General features: G+C 44.9%; 1 protein-coding gene across 3 annotated transcripts; it reads right to left on the minus strand.

The window, feature by feature from the left end:
- Positions 1-475: 475 nt before the first annotated feature.
- On the minus strand, positions 476-16,302 carry LOC119383438 (phosphatidylinositol 4-phosphate 3-kinase C2 domain-containing subunit alpha). 3 transcript variants are annotated; one of them, XM_037651567.2, is made up of 3 exons: positions 16,051-16,302; positions 15,425-15,575; positions 476-6,973 (listed from the first exon to the last, which is right to left on the minus strand). In XM_037651567.2, the coding sequence occupies exons 2-3, from the start codon at positions 15,525-15,527 to the stop codon at positions 2,184-2,186; spliced, it is 4,893 nt and encodes a 1,630-aa protein (XP_037507495.1). In that variant the 5' UTR covers positions 15,528-15,575; positions 16,051-16,302; the 3' UTR covers positions 476-2,183. The 3 variants fall into 3 exon arrangements, with proteins under 3 accessions (XP_037507495.1, XP_037507496.1, XP_049268468.1); XM_037651568.2 differs by lacking the exon at positions 16,051-16,302 and adding an exon at positions 10,828-10,961; XM_049412511.1 differs by lacking the exon at positions 16,051-16,302 and adding an exon at positions 10,828-10,947 and having other exon boundaries at positions 15,425-15,540.
- Positions 16,303-24,807: the final 8,505 nt, after the last annotated feature.

Raw genomic sequence — 24,807 nt, forward strand, 5'->3', positions numbered from 1 at the left:
AACGAATAATATCCGGGGTTTAACGTCCCAAAACCACCATATGATTATGAGGGACGCCGTAGTGGAGGGTTCCGGAAATTTCGACCACCTGGGGTTCTTTAACATCTAGGTACACGGGCCTCAAAAATTTTCGTCTCCGTCGAAAATGCAGCCACCGCGGCCGGATTCGATCCCGCGACCTTTGGGTCAGCAGTCGAGCGCCATAACCACTAGACCACCGTGGCGGGGCATAACAGTCCAAATTGTAAACATATCAAGCTATATTGAGATTCCTATGCCTTGATTGCGTCTTTTAGCCAGATGACACAGGAAGGTACGAGAAATTTACTGCTGCATGTGCTGAACTCAAGGGCGAGAAATTCAGGAACCAGCTTGTGCAAAAAAGGCATAAATCATAAAAGACAAGGCATGCAAAGACGTGTAAAGTACATCATTACGCAACAACTGCCTGTGGCAGAAAAAGATTTATTCACATTAATTTGCCTATTCACATAGGAACACAGATTCAAGTACATAACACAATGCTGAGTAACACAAGTCCATGGCTTTATTATTATTATTTTTGGCTCCACACAGCAGATGAAGGCACTTTGTATCTGTATATCACGAAGAAAGTATGTAATCCTTGAGCATGCAAAATTCCTACTCTGCTAAGCGACGAGACAGAGGAAGACCACAAATTTTTTTAGCTAAGAAAGAAATTGAAACGGCAAAGCTTTACACTTAGGTGGCATAACTTAACATGAAAGTTCACGGCTTTGTGTACCAAATGCATAGAGCCATAACAAGTATGAGTGGAAATTTTAGCTGCAGGAGAAAACACGCACTGTGAAGCAGATATGCTACACCTAGCACACAATTGTGACAAGGTTGAATTCATTTGCACATGTACAAAACACTCACACTGCAAATTCCATGAGTGTACAAGTCCAGTTCCATGAAATTACAGTGAAAAAAAGTTCCCTGTGGGTGTACAGTGAATATGTACTGGGTGGTGCCACAACACCTGCATTCGCTGCCCTTCATTAATGTGCAAAACAGTGCTAAACTTAGCACACGGTAATACACAACCTCACTCCATATAATATCTTGCAGCCATAAAGAATGTTTTGCTTTTGTGCACTCCATTCTCCAATAAGCAATGGCATAACTTGTGCCACCAAGCACACTGTTACAGAAACACATGAATCCTCAATAATGTATGCAACACAGACATGTAGCAATAAAAACACCTAGTGTGTGGCTACATAAAAAAAAACATTTTGTTCAGCCTTCTTCAGCCTATTACAATATATATCATGCCTGCAAATTTTTTTGTACACATCATAGAAAATAAGACAGCATTAACTGCCAAAAGCAGCTTATTTGGGATTCAGCTTTAATACTAGTATAAGTAAAGGAGAAAGAAAATATGGTCCAAAAAAAAAAGTTGCCACTGTATCAGAGCACTAAAATATAGTATAATAAAAGTGAGTTACAACATCAGTGGATGTTACAGACCAGAAACGAGAAGGAAATCAAGAATGTCAGCAGCGTTTGAAACCAGTCAAAGAAATGAGACACTTTCAGTGCAAAAAGTGGCTTGTATATTAATAGCACATGTAAAGCTGCTTCAAAAGACTAAGTTTGTAAATGTTGTATATAAGAGTCATAGAAAAATAGACTATATAGTACATACACCCCCTGAATATTAGCAGTACAGCACTGCATGCACCGCATGCACGATGAGAATGTAACCAAATAAGCAGCAGAGAGGTGAGCAACACTGCATGATATAACACCAATGACTTGTGAAATATGGAACTAAATCTCTTATAAGGTAGGAAAAAGATGCTGTACAGACAAGAGTATGCTGACAAAGTTTCTATGAAAGGAGCTATTGTGAGACAATACAACAAACACAATATGAAAAAGAACTTGCTGTATATCAGAGATTATATTAAGTCTCACTACCTATGCTGTACACAGAACTGCCCATCTCTGTCTCTGTTCCTGACCACCACTAAAGCAAGCGACACACACATTGTCCAGCGGTGCTTTCATTGCATTAAAAACAACACATTCGCTAACACACACCTAAGTATAACACTTTTCTATGTCTTTTGATCCCACATTTGTACAGACACAAACACACAAGACATAGAAATCAAAGACGGTTGAACACCAAGCAAAATGCTGATGCATCAACGAAACTTGTATCTCACAGCATTCAGGTGGTACCAGTGTGTGCTCTCCCTTGTCAAATCCATACGTGACAGATCTATGATGGCCGCTCCCAAGAACTCATTTTCTTGGACTCTGTCATGGTCCCACGCAGACACCTCCAACACCCTTTCCGCTACGAATGCGTGTGGGTAGTTGTACTCGAGCATCTCCATAAAGGTTGGGTGGTTGTTCTTGAACACCACTTTGGTCTTCCTTTTGGTTACCTTCTCCGGGTCTGGGTGAAGGTATGCCTTAATGTAGCAGTCTGGCAAAGACTTGCGCATACAAGCCAGGTTCTCTGCATGCATTACCATGATGGACAGGGCGTTTGCCTTGTAAACGATGGACAGCTTTATTCGGCCAACAATGCCCTTAGACAGATTGACCCTCTGGCTGATCTGACGGAGGTTGTCACACTCGTTCTCATCCTCAGCCATACCTTCTTGGTCACGCAAAAGAGGGTGGAAGAAAGTGTACACCAGGCTGCAGTGGGACACCTCTTCTGCCATCTTGGTGAGGGATGTAAGGAATGCACCCAGCTCCTGCATCCTCCGCTGCGCCACTTCGCGTGTGTTGCTGCGGCCCACCAGTGATCCCTTGGGCAGGGGATAGAACTTGGCCAATGGAAACATTCGGACTAGCTTTTGGTAGAGCTCCAGAAATTCAGGGTAGGTTCTAACAACATGCATAGGCTCTGCCTGGCATTCCCTGCCAACACGGACAACATAGGTGTAGTGTTTTTCTGGCTCGTGGCACTTCAGGTAGCGAACCACAGTGAGTGACACAATCCTGCCATCCGAATCCTTGGAGAATGTCCGAGGAACAAAGGAAAGCAGCAGTCCATCGTTGTGGTCCCCAGTGAACCGAAGCTGTGCAATGTTGTGAATAAAGAAGTTCAGCTGCGTAAACCGTGAACGTAGGCTCTCTTCAATAAGCCTGGTGAAGTGTGCAGTTGCTTCTCCTTCTGAGCTGCCAAGTAACAAGGACTTCTGAACAAAGTTGACAGCATCTGCGGTGACCCCAGGGACTCCGGATGTGACCATCAGCTCAAAGAGGGTGATGAAAATGTTGCTGTTACGGCGAACAATATTAAATGCTTCACAGCACAAGTCAATGAAAATCTGGAACTTCTTGGAAGGTTTCTCGCCACCATTGATGACATACACCATGTCAGAGGTAAGAACGAACGGTGCTCTGTCACGCCTGAAGTTGCCAAACATCTGAGAGTCACCAAGAAACTTCCCAAAATCAATGTGAAACATGTGTCCAGATGTTTTCAGCATGATATTGTCATTGTGGCGATCACAGATTCCAAGGATGTATGTGGCTACACAGTAGCCAGCACATGACAGTGTAAAGTTCTCCACAGCTTGCTGGTACTCCAATTCAGACGTGTTGTGTCGTTGCAACCACTCAGCAATAGGCCTGTCCTTGAATGAACCAGTGAGCCCATGCTCCGTTTGGATCCTCCTCAGTGTCTCTGCTTCAGTAACCATTTCCACCATGCCTTTACGCTTGCCAGTAGCAACACAGTTGAAGGTTATAATTTTCAGGTCAAGGCCTTCCTTCAACCAGAACTTGTCCATTATCCGTATCATCTGAAGTGTCAACATGTCCTGCCTGAGGTCATCTCCAACCTTGTAAATCACGTGAATGGGCTTGGCCCCTTGCTCTGAACTCTTGTATGCTATCCTGAGGGGAAGCGTATTGGATGTAAAGTAAGAGCAAGACTTGACGTCCACACCACAAACTTCCATTGCTGGGTTGAGCGGAAGGCAAGAAGGGTTGTCCTCGATCATACTGTGGATCTGTGCCATGTCTTGCAAAAGCTTGTCCAGGCGAAGTGACTCACGTGTGTCTTTTATGCTTTCAGCAATGATGCAAAGCTGATTTAGATGCTCTTCTTGTTTCTCTATAATGTCTCTGAAAGACTTGCCTACAATGACTAGCAGTGTTTGAATCACAAGCTTCATCCGCTTAAGTGTGAGTGGATTGTCAAGGTTTTGCCTGAGCAGCCAGAACATCTGGTGGGCAACGCGCACACTAGTCAGAGAACGTTCCAAGAGGAACCATGTGATAGGTGCATCTTCCCATGTCTCGAAGCGCAATGCCTGGATTAGTTGTGGTAGATGATCACAGAGTTCGTCACTGCCAATATTCTTGATACAATTGACTGCTGTCTTTCGCACTTCATAGTCGGGAAACAGTGGCAGCAACAAAGTCAGTGCATTAATGGGAGAAGCAGGGCGCCATTCTGTCAGAAGGAAGTACAGATCAGGCAGAAAAGGCCAACTCCAGCTGTGTGCAGACAGAAGCACCTTAGGAAGGAGGTGTGGAACTTCAAGGATGTAATGACGGTGCTCCCAGAATAATTTTTTCTCTTCAGAACTCGGAATGGTGAGAGGGTCCTTTTCAAGTACATCGGTGAGTTCTTGGATCACCACACTGTCCAGAGCATACGTGGTTGCCTTGCAAGTAGTAATGATATCCTCTGGCACTTCCGGAAAGACTACAGTACAGTCAAATTCTGGGAACTGCAGACGAAGAACCGGACAGGAAAATGCATCATTGCTCTGTGGCGGACCACTGTTCTCGTCCACTTCTGGTGACCAAAAACCAAGAAAGAGACTTCCCTGAAGCAGCTCGCGCCGACTGTTAAACAGCGCCTGCCCAGTCCATGCCAAAAGCACTCGTTCAGATGCTGGTGTCTCTGGTGGCCTGTTTTCAGCTGATGGCTTCACACCAAACAGTGCGAAGTATATAGCAGTCTCCCGTGGAAGGTTCCTCATAAATGCACTCATCTCAATCCACTCATCAAAAACTACAAGTTCAAAAAAGTTTCGACTTGCTTTTACACTTCGAGTTTCCCCTTGGCACAATATATGCAAGCCATAGCGAAGCTCACAAGATATGATAAACTGCTCATAGTCTGAAATCCAGTGTGGTTTCAGTTGATGTACGCTGCCAATGTTTACAAGAAAGGTGTCATGAAATGTAGTGACTGGGCGTACTTCACACTGCGGTTTGCTTTCACTAGCCGTAGTTAATGAAAAGTCAACACGAAAGCTGCGGCAGTAGATTTCTACAAGTGTGCGCAATGCAGACTGCAACTGTAGTAATGAGTAGAACACAACTTCTGCAACACGGTCACAATTTGTGGGTGCTGGATTTGGTGAGTCTTCTGCCTTGAGATAGCTGTCATGAAACCCATTCACCTCAGGCATCTGACTGCAAATGTGCTTTAACCCTTCCACAGCATGCAAAATCTCCAATATTTCAATCCTTGAAAGTGTGGAACAAATGGCCTTCACAGCCTGAATAGCTCCATTTGGCTGCAAGCAACCAGCAGAGGCTCCCATCTGTACCTTCTTAGCCTCTTTGTGGAAGGTTTCAAGTAATATAGACACTGAATCAAAAGAAACTTGTCCTGATGGCTGAGGAAGCAGGCTTGATGCCTTGACATCGTAGAATTCACTGTCATCCCTTGATGTCCGCGCCCACGGCTTACTGAGGTCTTGGACCTCTATAAGGGTCAGGCAAACTGGCTTCATAAACTTGCAGCATTGGTGAACATATTCATAGTCTTTCAATGCGGAGTCACGTGTAAAATATTCTGCAAGCCCTTTGACTTTCAGTACGTAACTTTCCAGTGCAGTGTCCGATAAATCGTCCTTCAAGGAGCACACAGTGTTGCTAATTACATGCTCCACGCTGGTTCCTACATCACATGTGAAGCAGAAGGGCCTCTCTGAAAAGCTTGTTGTGATTTCCAACTTTATGCTGAGGCTTTTTCCCCACTTGTTTTTCAAAGTTGGGCTGATGACAAGACCAGCATTGGTATGGTGATCATAAAACGTGAACTCTGATCTTAGCTGCTTAGCTTTAGCCCAGAAAGCTTCAACCTCCTCCCCTTGACACACTTCATGGCGGACTACCTTCAAAGTGCCAAGTTCCACGCTCGGCCCTTTGCTTGTAGCACCCTGTTTGGAAACAGGCCTTTCGACAGTCGAACTCCTACTTGCTGGCAAAGATGGCGGCTGTGTTTGTGCCGGTCCCCCATGTTTTGGAGGGATCTGGGGTGGTGTCTCTACCACTTCCATCTTTCCCTCTGGAGGACCCTTTGGTGGTGACTCTTCAGGAGTTGAAATTTCTTCAAGCTCGTTCTCTCGTAGTGGATCAAACAGGTCAAGCAGGTCATTCAGCGAGTCCCCAGCTTTTTTAAGGGTTTCCCGCTTTCTCGCCAGCTCTGCATCTACACCAAAGTCAATGAGGTTGTTGTCCTGCTTCTTTCGAAGCACGCTGAACATACTCCTTTCAATCTCTGTCCTTGAAAGCACCGACGAGCTTTGACTTGCTGTGTGGATAGGTGAGGGATTACAGCTGGAAGACAGATTGTTGAAGTTGGGTGCAGAGTTACTGTGAGTCATCTCTGTGCCAGCGAGTGAACCAACGCGGCCTGGCAGCTGACCAGCAGCTGCAAATGGGAATGGCTGAGAGGCAAATTGCGTGGACACGACTGAACTAGTTGTCAACGAATGGTGCCGGAGTGTGGTGCTCCTAGAGCTCACATCCTCGAGGAAAAGGGCTTCTATTGACTTTATGCTGGTTTTCGTGTCCCCTTCTCTGCCTGGTTGGTGCATAAAACTAAGAAAATCTGAACTTGTCCAAGTTGATGTGGAAGATGGAGCTGGTGGGACAGATGACAGGTCACCAGCCCCGTTGCATTTACCAAAGAAGACGCTTCGGCGTGGCGGCAAAGGAGGTGGTTCTGGAAATGAAAGAAGAACACAGGGTCCACATTAAAACAAGTATCCTCGTGAAATCCACTGCAAGCCTCCGATTCTCCAGGTATACCTGCAGAGTGCAAGCCTCGTGTATGTGTGACAACTGACGCATTAAAGGTGGGAGGGTTCAGTGACCTAGGCGGTAATGCCCTAAAATGTTGTCATAAAGTAATCTATCTTTGGAGGTGAATGCTGGAGGGTTACCACTGGCGTCTGAACCATCTCCTTATCTAGCCTGCAATTGAAGTATGCTTCGGGCACCAATGTTAGTCCATTCTGCGTTTTAAAATCATGCCTTAAACATTTCAAATGGTGCATCGCCTTCATGTTAATTTGCACTGCTTTAGAGAAACAAGAAAGTTTCTAAGTGTTATTCTGCCTTTTCATGAAATATGAAGACGTGGTGAACCAAAGTTAATTAAGATGCGGTATTGGAGTCAAACAAACACCATTACACTCCCAATCAATGTGGGTGTTTTGGCTGCGAGGGTATGAAATAGATACTTTCATATGAGTACTACAGCTTTTTCTACAAGGATGTCTCTATGCTCACTCTTCCAGATTTAACAAAGCTGAAAGCAGCACCTGAGATAAGATGAAGAGGACCCTTATGAGACAACAAGGACGGGGCAACACAACAATGCTTATATGAGGTCTACACTCAATTTTATACCTAATATTTGGTAATTTTCTACGACTGATGTACTGTGAACCCAATAAATTTTCAGTGGCACAGACAGGAAACACGTGAAATGTGCATGCCTGTGGCACCGTTAATAACTATGTTCTGTGATTTTACGTGCCAAAATAACAAAGTTCTGAGGTAAGCTCTTAGAGACCTCATGAAAAATTGCTGCCATCTGTCGGAGGTTTCACCAAGCTACCGATTCGGTGCCATGTTGGAGGCCTGTGTCGGAATCGTATTGCTGTTGCTGCTATAATGTCTTGCTTGCATCGCCTTTGATGGTAATCAATCGGGGCATAAAAATGTCATATGAGTGTCTAAGGACCTGTACATGTTACCGGCATTTCCTAGTCACTGCGTTGACAGTTATTACGTGTAAAGGACTGCCTCACAACGAGATCAAAGGTAAGTTTGTCACCAAGTCACATGTAGGCCTGCAGTCATTGAGAATGAAGCTATGCGCCAGGTTATAAATTTTGCCTCTCTGTTTTCAGTGTAGCGAATAAACCGTTGTTAGCTATCTGAATATCCTGCGTGTAGTGTAGGGTGGTTGGGAAGAGGCTTTAGCGGGCGACACGACTACGCGCAGCGATGACGGTAAGTAAGAAAGTGCTTTTGACCCATTTCAAAGCATGTTTCATAAGGGCCACCTACGTCCTGAAGTATTGTGTATTTAATATTAAATAAAAACGTTGTCCTCTTTTTAAAATCTTTAAATAAAAAATATTTCACTGCTGTAGTCACCGACGTAAGTTATGTATAAAATTACTGTACGATTTGAATGTAAAAAATTTACGCAGCTCATCCATTTGAATAGACAACATGAAAAGCGTTAGTTGCTCCAAGAAGTAGGGGCCGTTAGCTGGCATTTTATGCAATATCCTTCCGACATGTGCTTGTAAATGACACTATACGCCAATAATATTCGCGTTGACATCGTCGGTTTCGGAGCCTACTGGCGCCTTACAATTTCAACCCGTTTCAGCAAGACAGTTTTGTGTCGCTGAGTGAACGCTTGTGAAACCACCTCCACACGTGTCCAACCATGGTGCACCCAGGTCAAATGTGACCCATTTCTCGGAACAGCACTTTTATTGCGATAGCAATTATATGGACAGTCTCGGCTGATTTTTGCCGTCGCCGCCGTCATGCACCGTATATGTCTATATATATATATATATATATATATATATATGTATCAAAGCCACAAAGAAAAATAATTCAGGAAAACTTTCCGACGCACGGCGTTAGACGGTTAGGCCACGAAGAGCCCCGTCTTTCAGCCTGCTAACGGTGAGCTATTTATATACACCACTTACATCAGTATGCTTTCTGAGTTACCACGTAGATGGCGCGATGTCCGCGCGTGGCGCGGGTGCGCTTATCTCGAGGAAAGAAGGGGGCGGCTGGCGGGGGAGCGGGGGGTTGTATGTCTTTTGCTTTCCCCGCGATGTCTGCGCTGAAGTGACAGAGCGTACGAAAGTTGCTTCGACGCTGCAGCGGCCGCATTTGCGAAAGGGGCGCGCTGTTCAAACGGAAATAAGTAACAACTGGGACAATTAGTTCGCGCTCGTCCTGTGTGTACCTGTTCGTTCGTTTCGTGCGTCCTGCTTTATGTTTGAGCAGTGCGTTTCCAGTGTCGAGCTGTGACGCATGATAATTCGCGGTCATACTGTGTGCGTTCTTTTCGTGCATCCTTTGGGCTCGAGCGACGCGCTGGCAATTTCGAGCTGCTTTCCGTTCTTCGCGTTACATTCCAGTTTATTGCTATCGCATTCATTGCTTCGCCATTGCGGCGAAACTGTGACTTTTTTTTCAGTTTCATACGAAAGTGTCACACACTTGAAGCATCTGTTAACATTTCGTAGTAGCACACAGGGGTGGATACAGGACTTTTCCGAAGAAGGATCAGCTTTTGCGAGAACCTGATATGTCCTTTCCTTCGCGTATAAATTAAAGAAAATAAAGGGGGGGGGGGGGGTCAGGACATCTTGATCACACCTCTGAATTTGCCAGTGATAGCACATGAAATGCTTGAAAAATACACACAGTGAAGCAATACGTGCGCAATGCATCCCACGAAATGTTACTTTGTTAAAATCCCCAATCGAAAACAATTTACAAACAACACCCTCGGTCCATTTGCCAACAATTGACGACGCGCACGTGCTACCTGTCTGACATGTAACTGTTACCGCAATGTAATAAACAAAGTTATGACGACAACAGCAGTGCAGGCATGCACGAGTAGCCACGATGCAGCTTTGAAGCTTGCACACGAAGCCGGTTTGTCTGTGCCTGCAAGCACATGGCGCGAAAACTGTCCAGCATGACACGAAAGAGTGTTCTTTGATGAATGCTGATGCTGTCACATATCGCATGTATTAAGAACGGCGAACGAAAACACTGCATTAGTGGTACACAGAAGCCAAAGCAGTGGAACGATCTGATGCTTCTAGTCGGCTGCGAGAAAATCTAATAACATGGAGGTTAGTTTCCGGCAAACCCTTTTTTCAGCATCTCAATTTCCTCAATCTGAGCAACATGGCACACAAAAATATTTATTTATTTACTTATTTATTCAGAAATACCCTCACAGAGTCAATATGTCGACATTGCCGCTCCTATTAGCCGCCACACGTTCATACGTACGCTACATGTGTGCACGTGCGGAGCACGCTAGCCCACAACATGGCGGAGATGCACACGGCTGCTAGATGGCAGCAGATTTTGCATAAGGTCTATAGAGGATTATTTTGACTACTCTACAGTTCTCAAAACATGCATCTACATTTAAGTGCTCGAGCATTTTTGGATTTTGCCCCTGCTGAAAAGCGGCAGTTGTGATTGAACCCATGACGTTAAGCACCAATACCCTGCCCAAAGTATGACACAATGATCTATATAATAACCAAAGACCAAAAGAACAAGCTGTAAGGATAGCACACATAAATGCTATGTGCACACTACATAGTAAAATAATTTTACACTTAGTACATATACCATGAATGTCGTATACACTTGCATGTCTTGGCATGGATACTAATGAAGCCCTCTCGAAGAAATATGCAACATACTTACGACTACTGCTAGTCATTGCTACAGATTGCAGGTGCCTAGATTTAAATGTTACTACTCATGAAAGCAACTTACTTTTTTTTGCAAGGTTGTCACAAATTATAGCAGGTGCTATAATTTAAAGCAATCTTCAACAGCTAGTCACAATGCTAGGCCTGAGTGCCTGATAGACGATCTGCGAAGTGCTGATTGCCTCTGAAACAAGTTTCCTGCAACGAGACGCGTTCGCAGTCACTTGGGGCGGTGTCGGTGCGAGCCAGGTGTGGAAGCGCACCTGGCTTGCACCAACGCTTAGACGAGTACTGACACAAAATTTTGAAGCCGAGATAACTTGTGGAAAAAAATTCTGTGGACACAAATGCATCAACTACAAAATATCAACGGCTAATATAGCCTAGAACATATTATTTAAAATCAATTTTAAAGTGCGTGTCGTGCAACTGCACACGAAACGCCCCACCTCCCGACATCGACGCCATCTTGGTCTTAATGTAAACCAGCCACCTGCATCACGAGTTTGTGTTGGCTGCCATGATCCCTGTGATACCTCTCTCCTAACAGACCTTTTCACTGGAAAGAGGGGGCATCTCCTTTATGGACTTGCACGGGAGTAAAAGGGCTGATATCCTTGCCTGGGCAGTGCATTTTTGGAAGGGTACGCACATTTACAACATCCCAGAGTGGATTATAGCAACATCAAAGAAGAGTTGTCAATGTGGTGCTTATGTGCACACAGTTTTATGCGAGCCAGCTACGTTTACATGAAAAGCACTTTGAGTCTCGCCTCATTCAGCATTCTCTGAAACTGAAACTGCGATTGGGTGCTATAGAACCATCTCCAAATAATTATCCATTGCACACGTGAGTAAACGAGCTTTCTAGCCATAATAAGTGGGTCGTTAACTACTTATTGCAACAGAAAAAGCAAAATGTAAAATTTTTGTGTCAGTGCTCCTTGAAGACGCTAAAGAGAAGCACCATATTTATTTGTACTGATAGAATACGTTGAGGAAATTTGATTCTTGCTCTCTTCACACAAAAGAGGCTGCTTACTAGAAAAAGGCCAATCTTCCATAGAAAGACGAAAGAAAGCTGTGGTGAAAACTCTGCAATGGCAGTCAGAGTCAAGTTTCAAATTTCAATGTGTACTTTCTCATACTTTGGATGCAGTGACTAAATAAAAGCTTTTAAATTTTGCCAAGTTGAGTGGTTGGCTCTTTGAGCACACAGTGCAGTCCATCTTTATCAATAAACAATTGTCCAGACCAACACAAATGGTGCAAGAAATCATTACACCATAGGCTGGTACAAGAACTTTGAGGGGTTGTCCCTACCCATCTACCCCAATTTCTTTTTTTCCTTTTTTGTTGTTGTTGTACTTGCCAAGCCTGCCGTCAGGGTACCTACAGCTTTTTCGGTATTGCATAAATGAGACTGTGGAAAAGTCCGAAGATGCAATATGATGCAGATATGCTGTCGATGTCAATATATGACGCACATCAAGTTTACTACACAGCTTGAAATCTACGCCTTCGGCTTTGGACACACACGTTGCATGGAACTACAGGAACCCTAGGAAAATAAATCTTCGACCTGAAAAGGGAATTTGTATCAAAGACCATGAATTCCAGCACCTGTCAGATTACAAGACCCAACAGCACAAACTACAGACTTCAGTCACCTACACTACCATTTTAATATTTGTCTCCCACCACAGCAGAATCTCAGCCCTTCAAGCAGCAAACGTTCAACCTTGTCGGGCTGCCTAACGTTAAGCTGTGACTATTATTCTTTGTTACTGAGGCCTGAAACACAAGCACGTGCTTAATAAAGATAGAAATGTGCTTGGTATTGTGTCACCATGACATACAAAGCATATCTAATCTGCACTCCCATAAGTCTTTGACGAGACAGTTACGAATTATTTCCGTATGTGGCCTTTCAAACAAGGCTTTCCACTAGAAACGGAGAGCGTGGTGCCTTCACTAGCCTTCGGCACTGATTCATATACCATTTGCTTCCGTTTTTCTTTTCACCGTAGAAGCAATGCCTGCACGAGAAGCCTCATTCTTCGCTACAAAGGTATGCAATTCAGTACTTGCTGGGATAGATCCAAGTGCCCGGCTAGATCCGCCTACTTGATGACAGAAGCTAATCCACCAATCACCCGCAGTGAATGTATACACTACAAAGAAACTGGAGGCAGCACTGCGTGAATGCAAGACAGAGGAAGGGTAAAGAGGACAACTAGAAGAAAGCATGGTTTGCTACCCTGTGCTATTAAAAGAGATAGGAAAGGTAAACGAAGAGATTAGAAATGGAAATTGGTACACGTCACTATCACAGTTTATCTCGCAGACCCTTATAACGTTAGTGTTAAAAGTGACAGAACAGTCAGAGTAAACAGTTTATGCACAATCAGTGAACCGTACCCACTGTTTAACTTCGCGGACTGGTTATCTGATGCACAACACAGACAACACACGCTAACTACAACAAAATTTTTATGTTCCATAGATACAGAGCAGTCTGTGCGGAAAAAAAAGTCCCACAGAGATGTATGCCAGACTAACAAGTGGTACATCAAAGGCAGTCAAGCTGTGTAAGTGTGTTCAAAAGATTTTCGAAACACTACAAGAGTGTTTGTTGGCTCATGGCCTTGCTTGACTGTGGCTGCCGTGGGAAGTGCAGTCGTGGCTGCCTGTCCTTGGCAACAGTCCGGAGGCAGGCCGCATATTGCATCACAGAGTCAGGTTTCACTGCTGCAACTGCATAATCTCTTAGCCGACCTAAACGTGGAGCTAATGTAAGGCGATCCGAGAAACAAAAATGCCAAATCATTCACTGAAAACAAATACGCATAAGCTGTTGCCTAACCAAATAAAACATACACAAGGCAATGTTTATTTTATAATCAGTGATCCTTTCACTTCATACCTTGTCACAAAAGTCTTTGTAAGAGATTTATATTGTGTTAGTTTGGTATAAACTGCACCATTGCATGCTAGCCCTTACTAGATAAAACCTGTTTAAAGACTGACAACAAGAAAACTGCACGATGAGCATGGCATGTGCCAATTTAGCCATAACGAAATATCCTAACCCATTCACAAGCAATTACACCAATATCAAATGTTGAGGCTGGGCCCGTAACTGTTTGTCAAATGAAAAGGGCTTTAAGTTGCCAATAAGTAATAAAACAAAATTGTCTTGGCCTGTGCTATCATTGCATTATTCCAAACCTCTGTCACATATACACAGCTTCTGACTTGCGATGATCAGTACTGCTTTCATTCAACAAGATGAATGACTATGCTACAGTGAAATGAAAGTATCAGTGTTGAAAAAGAGGTGACGTGTTGTTAAATAAGTGGTTTCATTGTTTGCAAAAGCGTCAGTGCATACTATCAACAGGCTATTATTGTATCTGCCAAAGTGAATTCATACCGTGCGTTGGATATATGTTTTGTTGCACTCTATTCTTGCGCTCTTTGTGCTAGCCTACTGATTGTACGTGTGGGTACTCGAACAGGAAACAAACTACCCAGCTGTTAGAGCATTGTCCTGCCATCCTTCCATTGTCTCATTTTGATGAAGTTTCTAGTTTCAGTGAACCGACTGGCTTAAATATCAGCTATATGAAAACTGCGCTTGCAGTTAAGCTAAACGTTAATTAATACAGTTATGTTAGGATAGCCTATAATGTTTCTTCAATGTAGGGAAGACATGCGTGACCGGCAGTAGATACCTTGCTGCACACAATCAGAATTAAGCTTCATAAAACAATTACCTTAATTTGTATCATAAATAGAGACCAACAACTTCGAGCCACTTTAAGTAATATAGTAAATAATCTGAAGCCTATGTGAATTATTTTGCAACTCACTCTAGTTTTGTTTCTGTTATATTATCTGTCTACTGTTACCACTCCCCTCTGTAATGTGATAACTATACAAAGCTAGTTCTAAACACAGCCCGGTATATTACATATCAATGACAGCATGTATACATTCTAGTCACTGTAATGAAAATGCACACAAGAGTAATGAATGAACTGGCTTAATCAGTCATACTGAATAAAATCTTTACCACTTGGAAACAATGTTTCTTTAAGCTGTAAGGCTTTTTTTTCGAGAAAGTGTTCAAACTTTCTCTGAAGCTTGGCAATGCTTTTCGTCCTTAACAATATTTCCTTTCGTGATAATCCCAGCACCTCGCACACACGATTTACTGACACTTCGTTGGACAAAGCTTGCTGTCAACTATGGCATTATCAACAAAATTAGATGTTAAGTTCGCACACTCAAACTTGCATATTACGTTGATACAACCACGCCGCTGCGCCAACGCATTCTTTCCGTTAATATGTCATCTTGGACAAATGTTTCGGACATCACTGTAACGCAATGTCAATGTCTAGACGCTCGAACGGTGGGCAGCATTTTTCTTTTTACAGCAGTCGTAGGTCTTTCCTAAGGCTCACCGCCCATAGTTCAAAAGTGAATGTAACAGGCCATGCACTCGTATCACACAAGTGTTTTCGATCGAGAGAAGCGCAACGCGTCGAAACGCTACGCTACAGCAACAGTGCGGCGCTAAAACAATGCAAGAACACCGCTGCCACGTGAGCACAGCTGTCATAGCTGCCACGGCGAGGCGTCGCCGGACTCACCCGTAAGCGAAAACATTGCTGACGACCTCGACCCTCCGATATTGACGGAGAACGCCTTCGGTGGGAGGTTCGGCGCAGGAAAGTCTCGGCCCCCGTCAGCCATGGCATCGACGTCGCGAGCTCACATAACGAACGTCATGGTTTTTCCGGCCTGAAGGAAAGCACGACACAGCTGAGATCAACAGAGGTTCACGCGAAGCAGGAATATAGTATAACCTTTGACGCGCAGCGAACCAGGGGTAATTTATTCATTACTTCGTTCATGCATTAAACGACAATAGGCTCTTAAAACGACAAACTCTTTCACGACGTCGCGCCGCTGATAAGGCCGTAAAGGTGACATCTGAGCACAACCACTGAGATACGCGTAAGTGTGACCACTGGCGTGAAGTTTCACACTATTAAAAACTGAATGAGAGACACGTCCAATAAACTCAAACGGAATCGGTCTGGCGCATTGAAGCCCAACTGGCTTTAGTAATGCGGCGAACGATACAAACCCAGACATAGAATCACTGGTAATGAACGCTTAGGGGCGACGCGTAGTAATAATGACGACGAAATAAGCACAGCTAGAGTACCACCGCACACAAGCGTACTTTGAATGCTGAAAAGCTTAGGCTTACATCACCACAGAAGCAATCCTCCTCTAAGAGAAGACGCGGTTTTTGCCGCCGCGTAACTCTTTAAGGACGTGTTAGTCAACTGCGCCGTTCATCGCGGGTAGATCACATGTCCATTCAAAGATGTCGAAGCGGCTCCAAGTGATCTTGATTCAAAAGCCTTGCAACACACCAACCCCCAAACCACAACACTTCCCACAAAAGCGATGCTGCCACAGATGCTTGCCTGCTTGCTCACTGAAAAGTTGCAAACACAAAAACAAAAGATTAGGTGCACATAGTGGCCAGCGCAGCTTCTGACTTTCGCTAAGGGCGGCGGCTGACTAGACTGCTGAACAGCAATTCTTTCGTAGATGAACTTTGCGCAGAAATATCGAACCTTGGTGAAGCACGTCCTCGTTCCCATTTGCAGAGGTTGTTCTTGAAATGTTTGTCTTGTAGCGGAAGAAGAAAGAAGAGTTTGTTTTAATGAAAAAGCAGCGTTGATCGCGTTTTGAGTGGAAACAGCTTGACTATGTTAGCTTATGTTTCGAAATTGCTTGCAAGTTAGATAACCTTCTTGGCGAATTTCTTAGCCTCCCTCAATTTTCGTAATTCTTATTGTGCGTTGGCGTGCACACTTCGCGGTTAAATCTGTGATCGTTTGACGGTCTTCCTCGCATGTCGGCAAATATCCAGAGCCCAGTGATATCCGTAAAGAAGGTCATAAAGAGGTTGTGAAAAAGGACACTAAAGCCATAGTCCCTCAATACTATGCTAAAGCCAAAAGTCGAAAGAAAGATCGCTTCGTGACAGGGGCGTAGCCAGAATTTTTTTTCGGTGGGGGTCCATACTTTATGTATGTTCGTGCGTGCGTTTGTATGTGTGCGTGTATATATACGCAAGCAAAACTGAAAAATTTCGGAGGGGTTTGAACCCCCCCAACCCCCCCCCCCCCCACCCTTGGATACGCCGAGCTGTGGCCTGCCACCAGGGACGTTGCCGAAAATTTTTTTCGTGCTGGTTTAAACCTTTGTGCCGTGCGTGCCCATGTATGTGCGCGTATATATATATATATATATATATATATATATATATATATATATATATATATATATATATATATATATATATATATATATATATATATATATATATATATATATATGTATATATATAAATTAAAAGACCAACATGATGACAAGAGGAAGCGAGGCCATATTTTGACGACAATGCAGTCCGCGCCCTCACCTTCCGGTGGGAGGCCACGGACGGCATTTCTGACGTCCTTCCTCGACGTTTACTGTGTTAAAGGAATTGGCGGGGTGGGGACTGAGGGCCTTCAGCGTGTCGGCGTGGGTGTAAGATCTGTAGAGACCGGTAGTTGGGAGAGAAAAAGAGGTAGAAAAAGATAAGGGGTGTAAAGGAGAAAGATGGAGTAAAAGTTTGTTAGTGTAATGACAATTTAAGCACAGTGCTAAAGGACGTACACTACACTCTACGACGTCCGGGACCACTTTGTGCACGCCGGCTGTGATTGAAGCGGCAAATGAATCCTAGATCTTGAGACGCATAAGCTTACGTCTTCACCAAGGAGCGGTATCATTCAAAACATTATTATTCTCGCAATGGGCGGCAAGGGGCCGCGGACTGATTAGAGAATGGCGTTTGCGCATTTTAATGATCGTAATGCGGAGAGGGTGCCTGGGTGTACATTTATTCCGTTTTTCATCTTGTTGAATTTTTAGATAAATTAAGACGTTGTTCCTATTCTCTGGTTGTTCGAAAATTGTTTTCCAAGAGTGTAACTTTGATACCATCAATCACAACTTTGATACCATCAAAGTTGTGATCTTTCAATGCGATATGTTTAGAAAGCGGAAGCCCAGGCAGGGACGGTACATGCGACCGATGGTTGTTGAACCTAATTCTAAAAGGCGTGTCTGTCTGGCCTACGTATTGCATGTTACATATACTACATTCCAAAAGGTATATGACGTTACTTGAGTCCCAGTTGAGTGCACCACTTATCCTGTTCTTAAAATTTGAGTGTGTGCTTTCCGCCACAGTTGTTCTCTGCATGTGTTTGCATACTTCCTTTTCCGCAAGGGCGACACCCAATTTGAGGCTTTGTATACTTACCTTTGAATTTATTAAATGATCCTTGATACTTCTTGGCCGCCTGTATACCACACCCGGAGGGAAAGTGAAAATTTTGGATAGTCGCTTGCTCTGTGCCAATATGGGATCTTGTTAATGTTCGGTGGTTTGTTTGTGAAAGTTAAGTCGTCCCGGACGTCGTACAGTGTAGTGTACGTACATCGTATAGCACTGTACTGAAACTGTCATTACACTAACAAGTGTTTACTGCATCTTCTTCCTTTACACCCCTTCTCTTTTTCTACGTCTTTTTCTCTCCCAAAAGAGCCAATGCACTTAACGAATATTGACGGCGCGGCAACACTACCGGCCTCTTTAGATCTTACACCCACGCCGACACGGTGAAAGCCCTCAGTCCCCACCCCACCAATTCCTCAAACACAGTAAACGTCGAGGTAGGACGTCAGAAATGCAACCCGTGGCCTTGCACCACAAGGTGCAATACTAGACGCGCGGGGTCACTACATTGTCCGTTTAGGGGAAGGTGGGGGCGCTGAGGCTGTATTGTGTCGAAATATGGCATCGCTTCTTAAATATTAAGCAAAATGATTCTTATTGACCCTTTTGACATCCTGTTCCTCTTTTATTTGTTAGTATATATATATATATATATATATATACTAACAAATAAAAGAGGAACAGGATGTCAAAAGGGTCAATAAGAATCATTTTGCTTAATATTTAAGATTAATATTTAATTTTAATATATATATATAATTTTTTGCCTTCCTTGTTACGTTCCTCTTTCCGTCCTTTCCCTCTACTCTTAATATGGTATAAGAGGATACACACACGCTGTAAATATTGTTATATCTTGAAGAAGACGGGGCTCCCGTCGAAACGCCGACAAAATAAACAGTTATTTTTATGAAGGCGCATCTCCGTTTATACTTACAATCTTGCGGCAACAGAAGTTACTCTCTCTAACTCTCTCTCTCTCTCTCTCTCTCTCTCTCTCTATATATATATATATATATATATATATATATATATATATATATATAAATGAAGGAAAGAAGTGTTAATTTCAAGGGCTCGTTTTCTTTGTTATACACAATATTAATGAGAACTAACAGACAATAATGCCAAGGAAAGTATTATAGGGGATGTTTTTAGTAGTAAATGTAAGGTAAATGTGAAGAAAGAAAAGTGGACGAAAAGATAGCTTGCCGCGGGCAGGGACCGAACCTGCGACCTTCGAATAACGCGTCCGATGCTCTATCAACTGAGCTACCGCGGCGGCCATCCCCCCGTCCACTTTATAGGGTATATATGTACATTAAACGTGGGAGCGTGAGTCAGCGCCGCCAGTAGCCATGACGGCGAGTGTGGAACACTCTTTTTCTGCCTGTTGGCGTCACGTAGCACGTGAACTTATTACGAGCTGGCAGCTGACCAATAATCCCTCGCATACTACCTGAAAGCATCAAGTCTGCCAGAACGAGGCCCTCGCTATGAATGAAGGAAAGAAGTGTTAATTTCAAGGGCTCGTTTTCTTTGTTATACACAATATTAATGAGAACTTCTTCACATTTACCTTACATTTACTACTAAAAACATCCCCTATACTTTCCTTGACATTATTGTCTGTTAGTTCTCATTATATATATATATATATATATATATATATATATATATATATATATATATATATATATATATATATATATACGCAAAACAGGCTTTTTTTTGGGGGGGGGGGGGGGGAGTTGAACCGCCCTCCACCCTGGCTACGCGAGTGGCTGCCACGTGTGCCGATGCACGTTTCACGGCGAGACAATTGCCAATCTTGCGTTTACCTCGTTCGAGCCTTGTTAGCAGCGACGTTGTGCCATGGACGTCTAGTTCAACGAAAAAGGATTAGCACAAGTGACCGGTGGCCGGAACCGCAATATCGCGACACGCGGCGCTGTTGTTCACGAGCACGCCGATAGCGAGATTGCCAAGCACGTTCCATTTTCCCAAGCAGGGGTGGCCGGCGGAAAGCAGCCCCTCTTGCTGTTGGCCGATCCGAACGCCCATATCTTGAAGAAACGCTTGTTCATTGCTTAACGGTAGATGTGGCTATGCGCATGGTTTCTGTTTTTTCTTTTTTTTCCCTGCAGTTGCGAGCAACCGCACGTCTCTATCGCAGTTGCCTCGAAAGGCTGTTTGTTGGAGTGCTTTCCGCCGGCCACCCCTGCTTTGGAAAATGGAATGTGCTTGGCACTCTCCATATCGGCGGGCTCAGGAAAAACAGCGCCGCGTGTCGCAATCTTGCCGCTCCGGAAACCGGTCACTTGTGAAAATCTTTTTCCGTTGAGACTGTGCGTAATCGTGCTTCTACATTGCTAGTATTACGTCCAAGTATATGGCTTCTACAAAGACGACGGGGTTTCTAGCTTGATCGAAAGGCTGCGCTAGCTGCACTACTCTAGCATAAATGCGTCCGCATCTTGAAAGGCGATGCCGGGTGACTTCCGAAATTTGGGAAATGCAGAGTTAAACAGATAGATTACAGCAATTCAGAGCTCACAGAATTTCTTTGCAAGCGCGCCTTACTGCGAACTTGCTCAACCAGGCATTCTGCTTTGATCACGAAGGTAATCGCCAATGCAGATCGATCTGACCGTGATCAAAGCTGAACGTAAAATGGACTTTAGTATGGTTACATTTTTATTCGTTTAAACGTACCAAAGGAATCCTGATTACAGTTTTATCCGGTCAATGAATGCCAGTGGTCACGCGCTTCTGAAATTGATCTAAATTTGTAAGTGCTAATTAAAATTAAACTCCGCTTTTTTACGGGCCAAAGCCGTGATCTGATTATGGGGTACAACTGGTAAAGGTGCCGTCAGTTTGGCTTTATAAAGAATAGAACATTGCGGGGTCAATATAAACCAAAATTACAACATATATTACGGAAGGAAAGACGATGACTTTTAAGGGCTCGTTTCTCAGTTAGACACAATATTAATGAGAGCTAACAGACAATAATGCCAAAGAAAGTATAGGGGATGTTATTCGTTGTAATTAGGATAAAGTGTGAAGAAGGTAAAGCGGACGAAAAGATAAGTTGCCACCGGCAGGGACCGAACCTGCGACCTCCGAATAACGCGTCCGATGCTCTACCACTGAGCTACGGCGGCGGTCATCCTCCCGTCCACTTTATGGGGTATATATGTTCATTTAAACCTAGGAGTGTTAGTCAGCGCCAGTCGAACCTCCCCTCCCTTCTGCGCGAGGTCGAGGGAATACACCACACACTATATACTGGCGATATTACAATTGGGACTAACACCGGCTCCCCAGCGCAAATAGAAGAACGCCTGCAAAAGGCTGCCCTTCTGGTGGACACCTACGCTGCCTCGTGCGGCCTGGAGTGCTCTCCAGCTAAATCGGCTCTTCTCTCGGTCTCCCGCTTACCACCACCACAGATTTTTCTTCCGTCCGGTCCCATCCCGGCAGTCAAAAACATACGGATTCTTGGGCTTCACCTCACATCATACTTGGATCCCAAGGGCACAATAGCAGGCACCAGCAAACTGGTGAGCCGTACGATACGGTGTGTCTCTACCAGGCGCGGTGGCCACCGCGGGACCCAGTCCCTGCGGTTGGCCCACGTGTTTGTGACTAGCCGTGTCCTCTACGCCTCGCCTTATCTTCGCCTGCGTCGTCACCACGAGCGCCAACTGGACGTCCTCCTCCGTTCAGTGTACAAACGCGCACTAGACCTTCCCATTGCCACCTCCAAAAGCCGATTCGCGGCATTGGGAGTGCACAACTCCATTGCAGAGCTGCGGGAAGCTCATCGCGTTAGTCAAATCAACCGTCTGTCGCAGACGGCTTCAGGGCGCCGTCGGCTACACAGGCTTGGCCTGAACGCGATATCTGATCTGGACACTCTTACACCGATACCGGAACTCTGGCGTCAAAAACTATGGGTGAAACCACAATCCCGCAACATGAACCCTGAGCTACATCCCGGCCGTAGACTAGCACGCTCCGCGGCCCTTCAGGCGCGACAGTCCGATCGTCCTGGCGTTTTCTACGTGGACGTCTCGGGCCCGTCCCCCTCGGGTCACTTCACGGCCGCCGTGATCACAGAGGGAAAACACGTCGATGGCCTCTCTTTTAGAGGCGACACTGTAACGCAGGCTGAGGAGGTTGCCATTGCTTTGGCCGCCTCGCATCCCACCTCACGCACCATCCTGACGGACTCGCGCTCGGCCTGTTCTCAGTACCTTCAGGGTTCAATCGCCCCGCTGGCGGCTCGCCTGCTTCGGGCAGCCTCTTGGCGCTTTAAAGGGACACTAAAGAGCAAAACGATTTTTCTCGCATTAGTAAAGTAGTCTTCCAAGATACCAAAAACACCACGCTTGCTGCAAGAAGACGCTTAATAAGCGAGAAAACGCGCAAAAAGAAAATACAGGTGGCGACGCCACCTTGGAATTCCCGCACCATTTGCCGTGACGTCACATATCTTTGACGGCGCCTGCTTGGGCCTACGTAGTTCCTAATCGGTTAAATTCAAGTACATTGTCCTCTGAGGGGGCCAGAGACTTGACATAACGAGTTTGTGGAAATTTCGTCGAGCCAGTGGCACCAAAATACGTTAAATGCTCTTTGAAATCTTTTACGTCACGAATTACAAAGTTCGGCGCGAAATTTAAAAATGATACTTTGAACTTGGTTTTCTCTTCTAATAATAAACCTATGGTGGTGAAATAAACTACACAAGAGTTCTCCGAGCACACTTTATCAAACTAAACAAATTCATTGTTTCTCTTTAGTGTCCCTTTAACCCTCACCCCATTCGCATAGTATGTACCCCAAGCCACTCGGGCCTGCCCGGCAACGAGGCGGCGAATGCCGCTGCCCGCGCTTCTCTCACCCGGGCCGTTGCCCCTCCATGTCCCGAGACGGAATCTGGCAATACGAATTTGACGCGCTTCCGCGAAATTCTGGCTTATTACCGTGCTTCGCGCCGCCTCTACCCAGACGCCGCACGTGGTCTGGAGAAAGCGGACGAACGACTGCTACGCCGCCTCCAGACGAACACCCATCTCAGTCCGGCGGTCGCCAGGCACTTTTTGCCGGAAATCAATGGCACCTGCTCGACCTGTCAGGTCCTCGCTGACACCTATCATGTAGCTTCATGCCCCTCCAACCTACTCATCCCCTTTCCCCATCCCAACTAGAGAGGCTTGGAAGGAGTACCTGCTCGGCTGCTCCACCTTGGATGCTCAACGCTCCTTGGTGACGCGCGCTCGGGCAGCGGCCAGCTCCATTGGCGTCCCAGAATAGGGTCTGGCCACTCAAGCATGTCGTGTCTCACACTGCAACTCTCTGAATAATTTTCTCTAATAAAAATGTTTTCTACCACCACCACCATGGCGGCGAGTGTGGAACACTCTTTTTCTGCCTGTGGCGTCACGTAGCACGTGATCTTTTTTACGAGCTGGCAGCTGACCAATAATCCCTAGCATACTACCTGAAGGCATCAAGTCTGCCAGAACGGTCCCTGCCGGCGGCAAGTTATCTTTTCGTCAACTTTGCTTTCTTCACAATTTATCCTAATTAAAACGAATAACATCCCCCATACTTTCTTTGGCATTATTGTCTGTTAATTCTCATTAATATCGTGTCTAACTAAGAAACGAGCCCTTAAAAGTCATCGTCTTTCCTTCATTAATAGCGAGGGTCTCGTCCTGGCAGACTTGATGCCTTCAGGTAGTATGCAAGGGATTATTGGTCAGCTGCCAGCTCGTAAATAAAAAAGATCACGTGCTGCGTGACGCCAACAGGCAGAAAAAGAGTGTTCCACACTCGCCGCCATGGCTTCGACTGGCACTGACTAGCACTCCTAGGTTTAAATGAACATATATACCCCATAAAGCGGACGGGAGGATGACCGCCGCTGTAGCTCAGTGGTATAGCATCGGACGCGTTATTCGAAGGTCGCAGGTTCGGTCCCTGCCGGTGGCAAGTTATCTTTTCGTCCACTTTACTTTCTTCACACTTTATCCTAATTACAACGAATGACATCCCCTATACTTTCTTTGGCATTATTGTCTGTTAGCTCTCATAAATATTGTGTCTAACATATTAAGGAGCTACATAAAATTGACCGTGATTAGAAAATTGACACAGAAGTCCGAGCTACGAATGGCGTTAAACTATAATTGATTAAGGTTGCTCTATTATGTTACATTCAATAGAGAATGACACTGTGAAGTCGAGTTATATCCCCTTTCATGATGAATTTTTGAGACCTTTGAAGTAAGAAACCAGGGATGTGGGCAGAATTTTTTTTCGAGGAGGGGTGGGGGGGGGGGGGCACCTCCCACTTCTTGTTTTATTTTGATATGTTCCGGTCTGACCGGCAAGGACGGTTATCCACGCTTGACGCTGGCCGCGAAGCAGTGTTCGAGAAGCTTCGCGATTGCAGTAGATCGTTTTGTTAAGATTGCGCGCCGCACGCGAATGTTCTAGCTTTGTCGACAGATAACGCCGCCACCAGCGATATCGCTGGAAAGTTCGACAGCGCCTGTATAAAAGCCGACGCGCTTGACCGCTTGTCAGTTGATCGACGGTCGACGCCCTGTAATGCTGCAAAACTGCTCCAGGGATATGATACTC

This window comes from Rhipicephalus sanguineus, chromosome 2, assembly GCF_013339695.2.
Source record: "Rhipicephalus sanguineus isolate Rsan-2018 chromosome 2, BIME_Rsan_1.4, whole genome shotgun sequence".
NCBI lineage: Eukaryota > Metazoa > Arthropoda > Arachnida > Ixodida > Ixodidae > Rhipicephalus > Rhipicephalus sanguineus.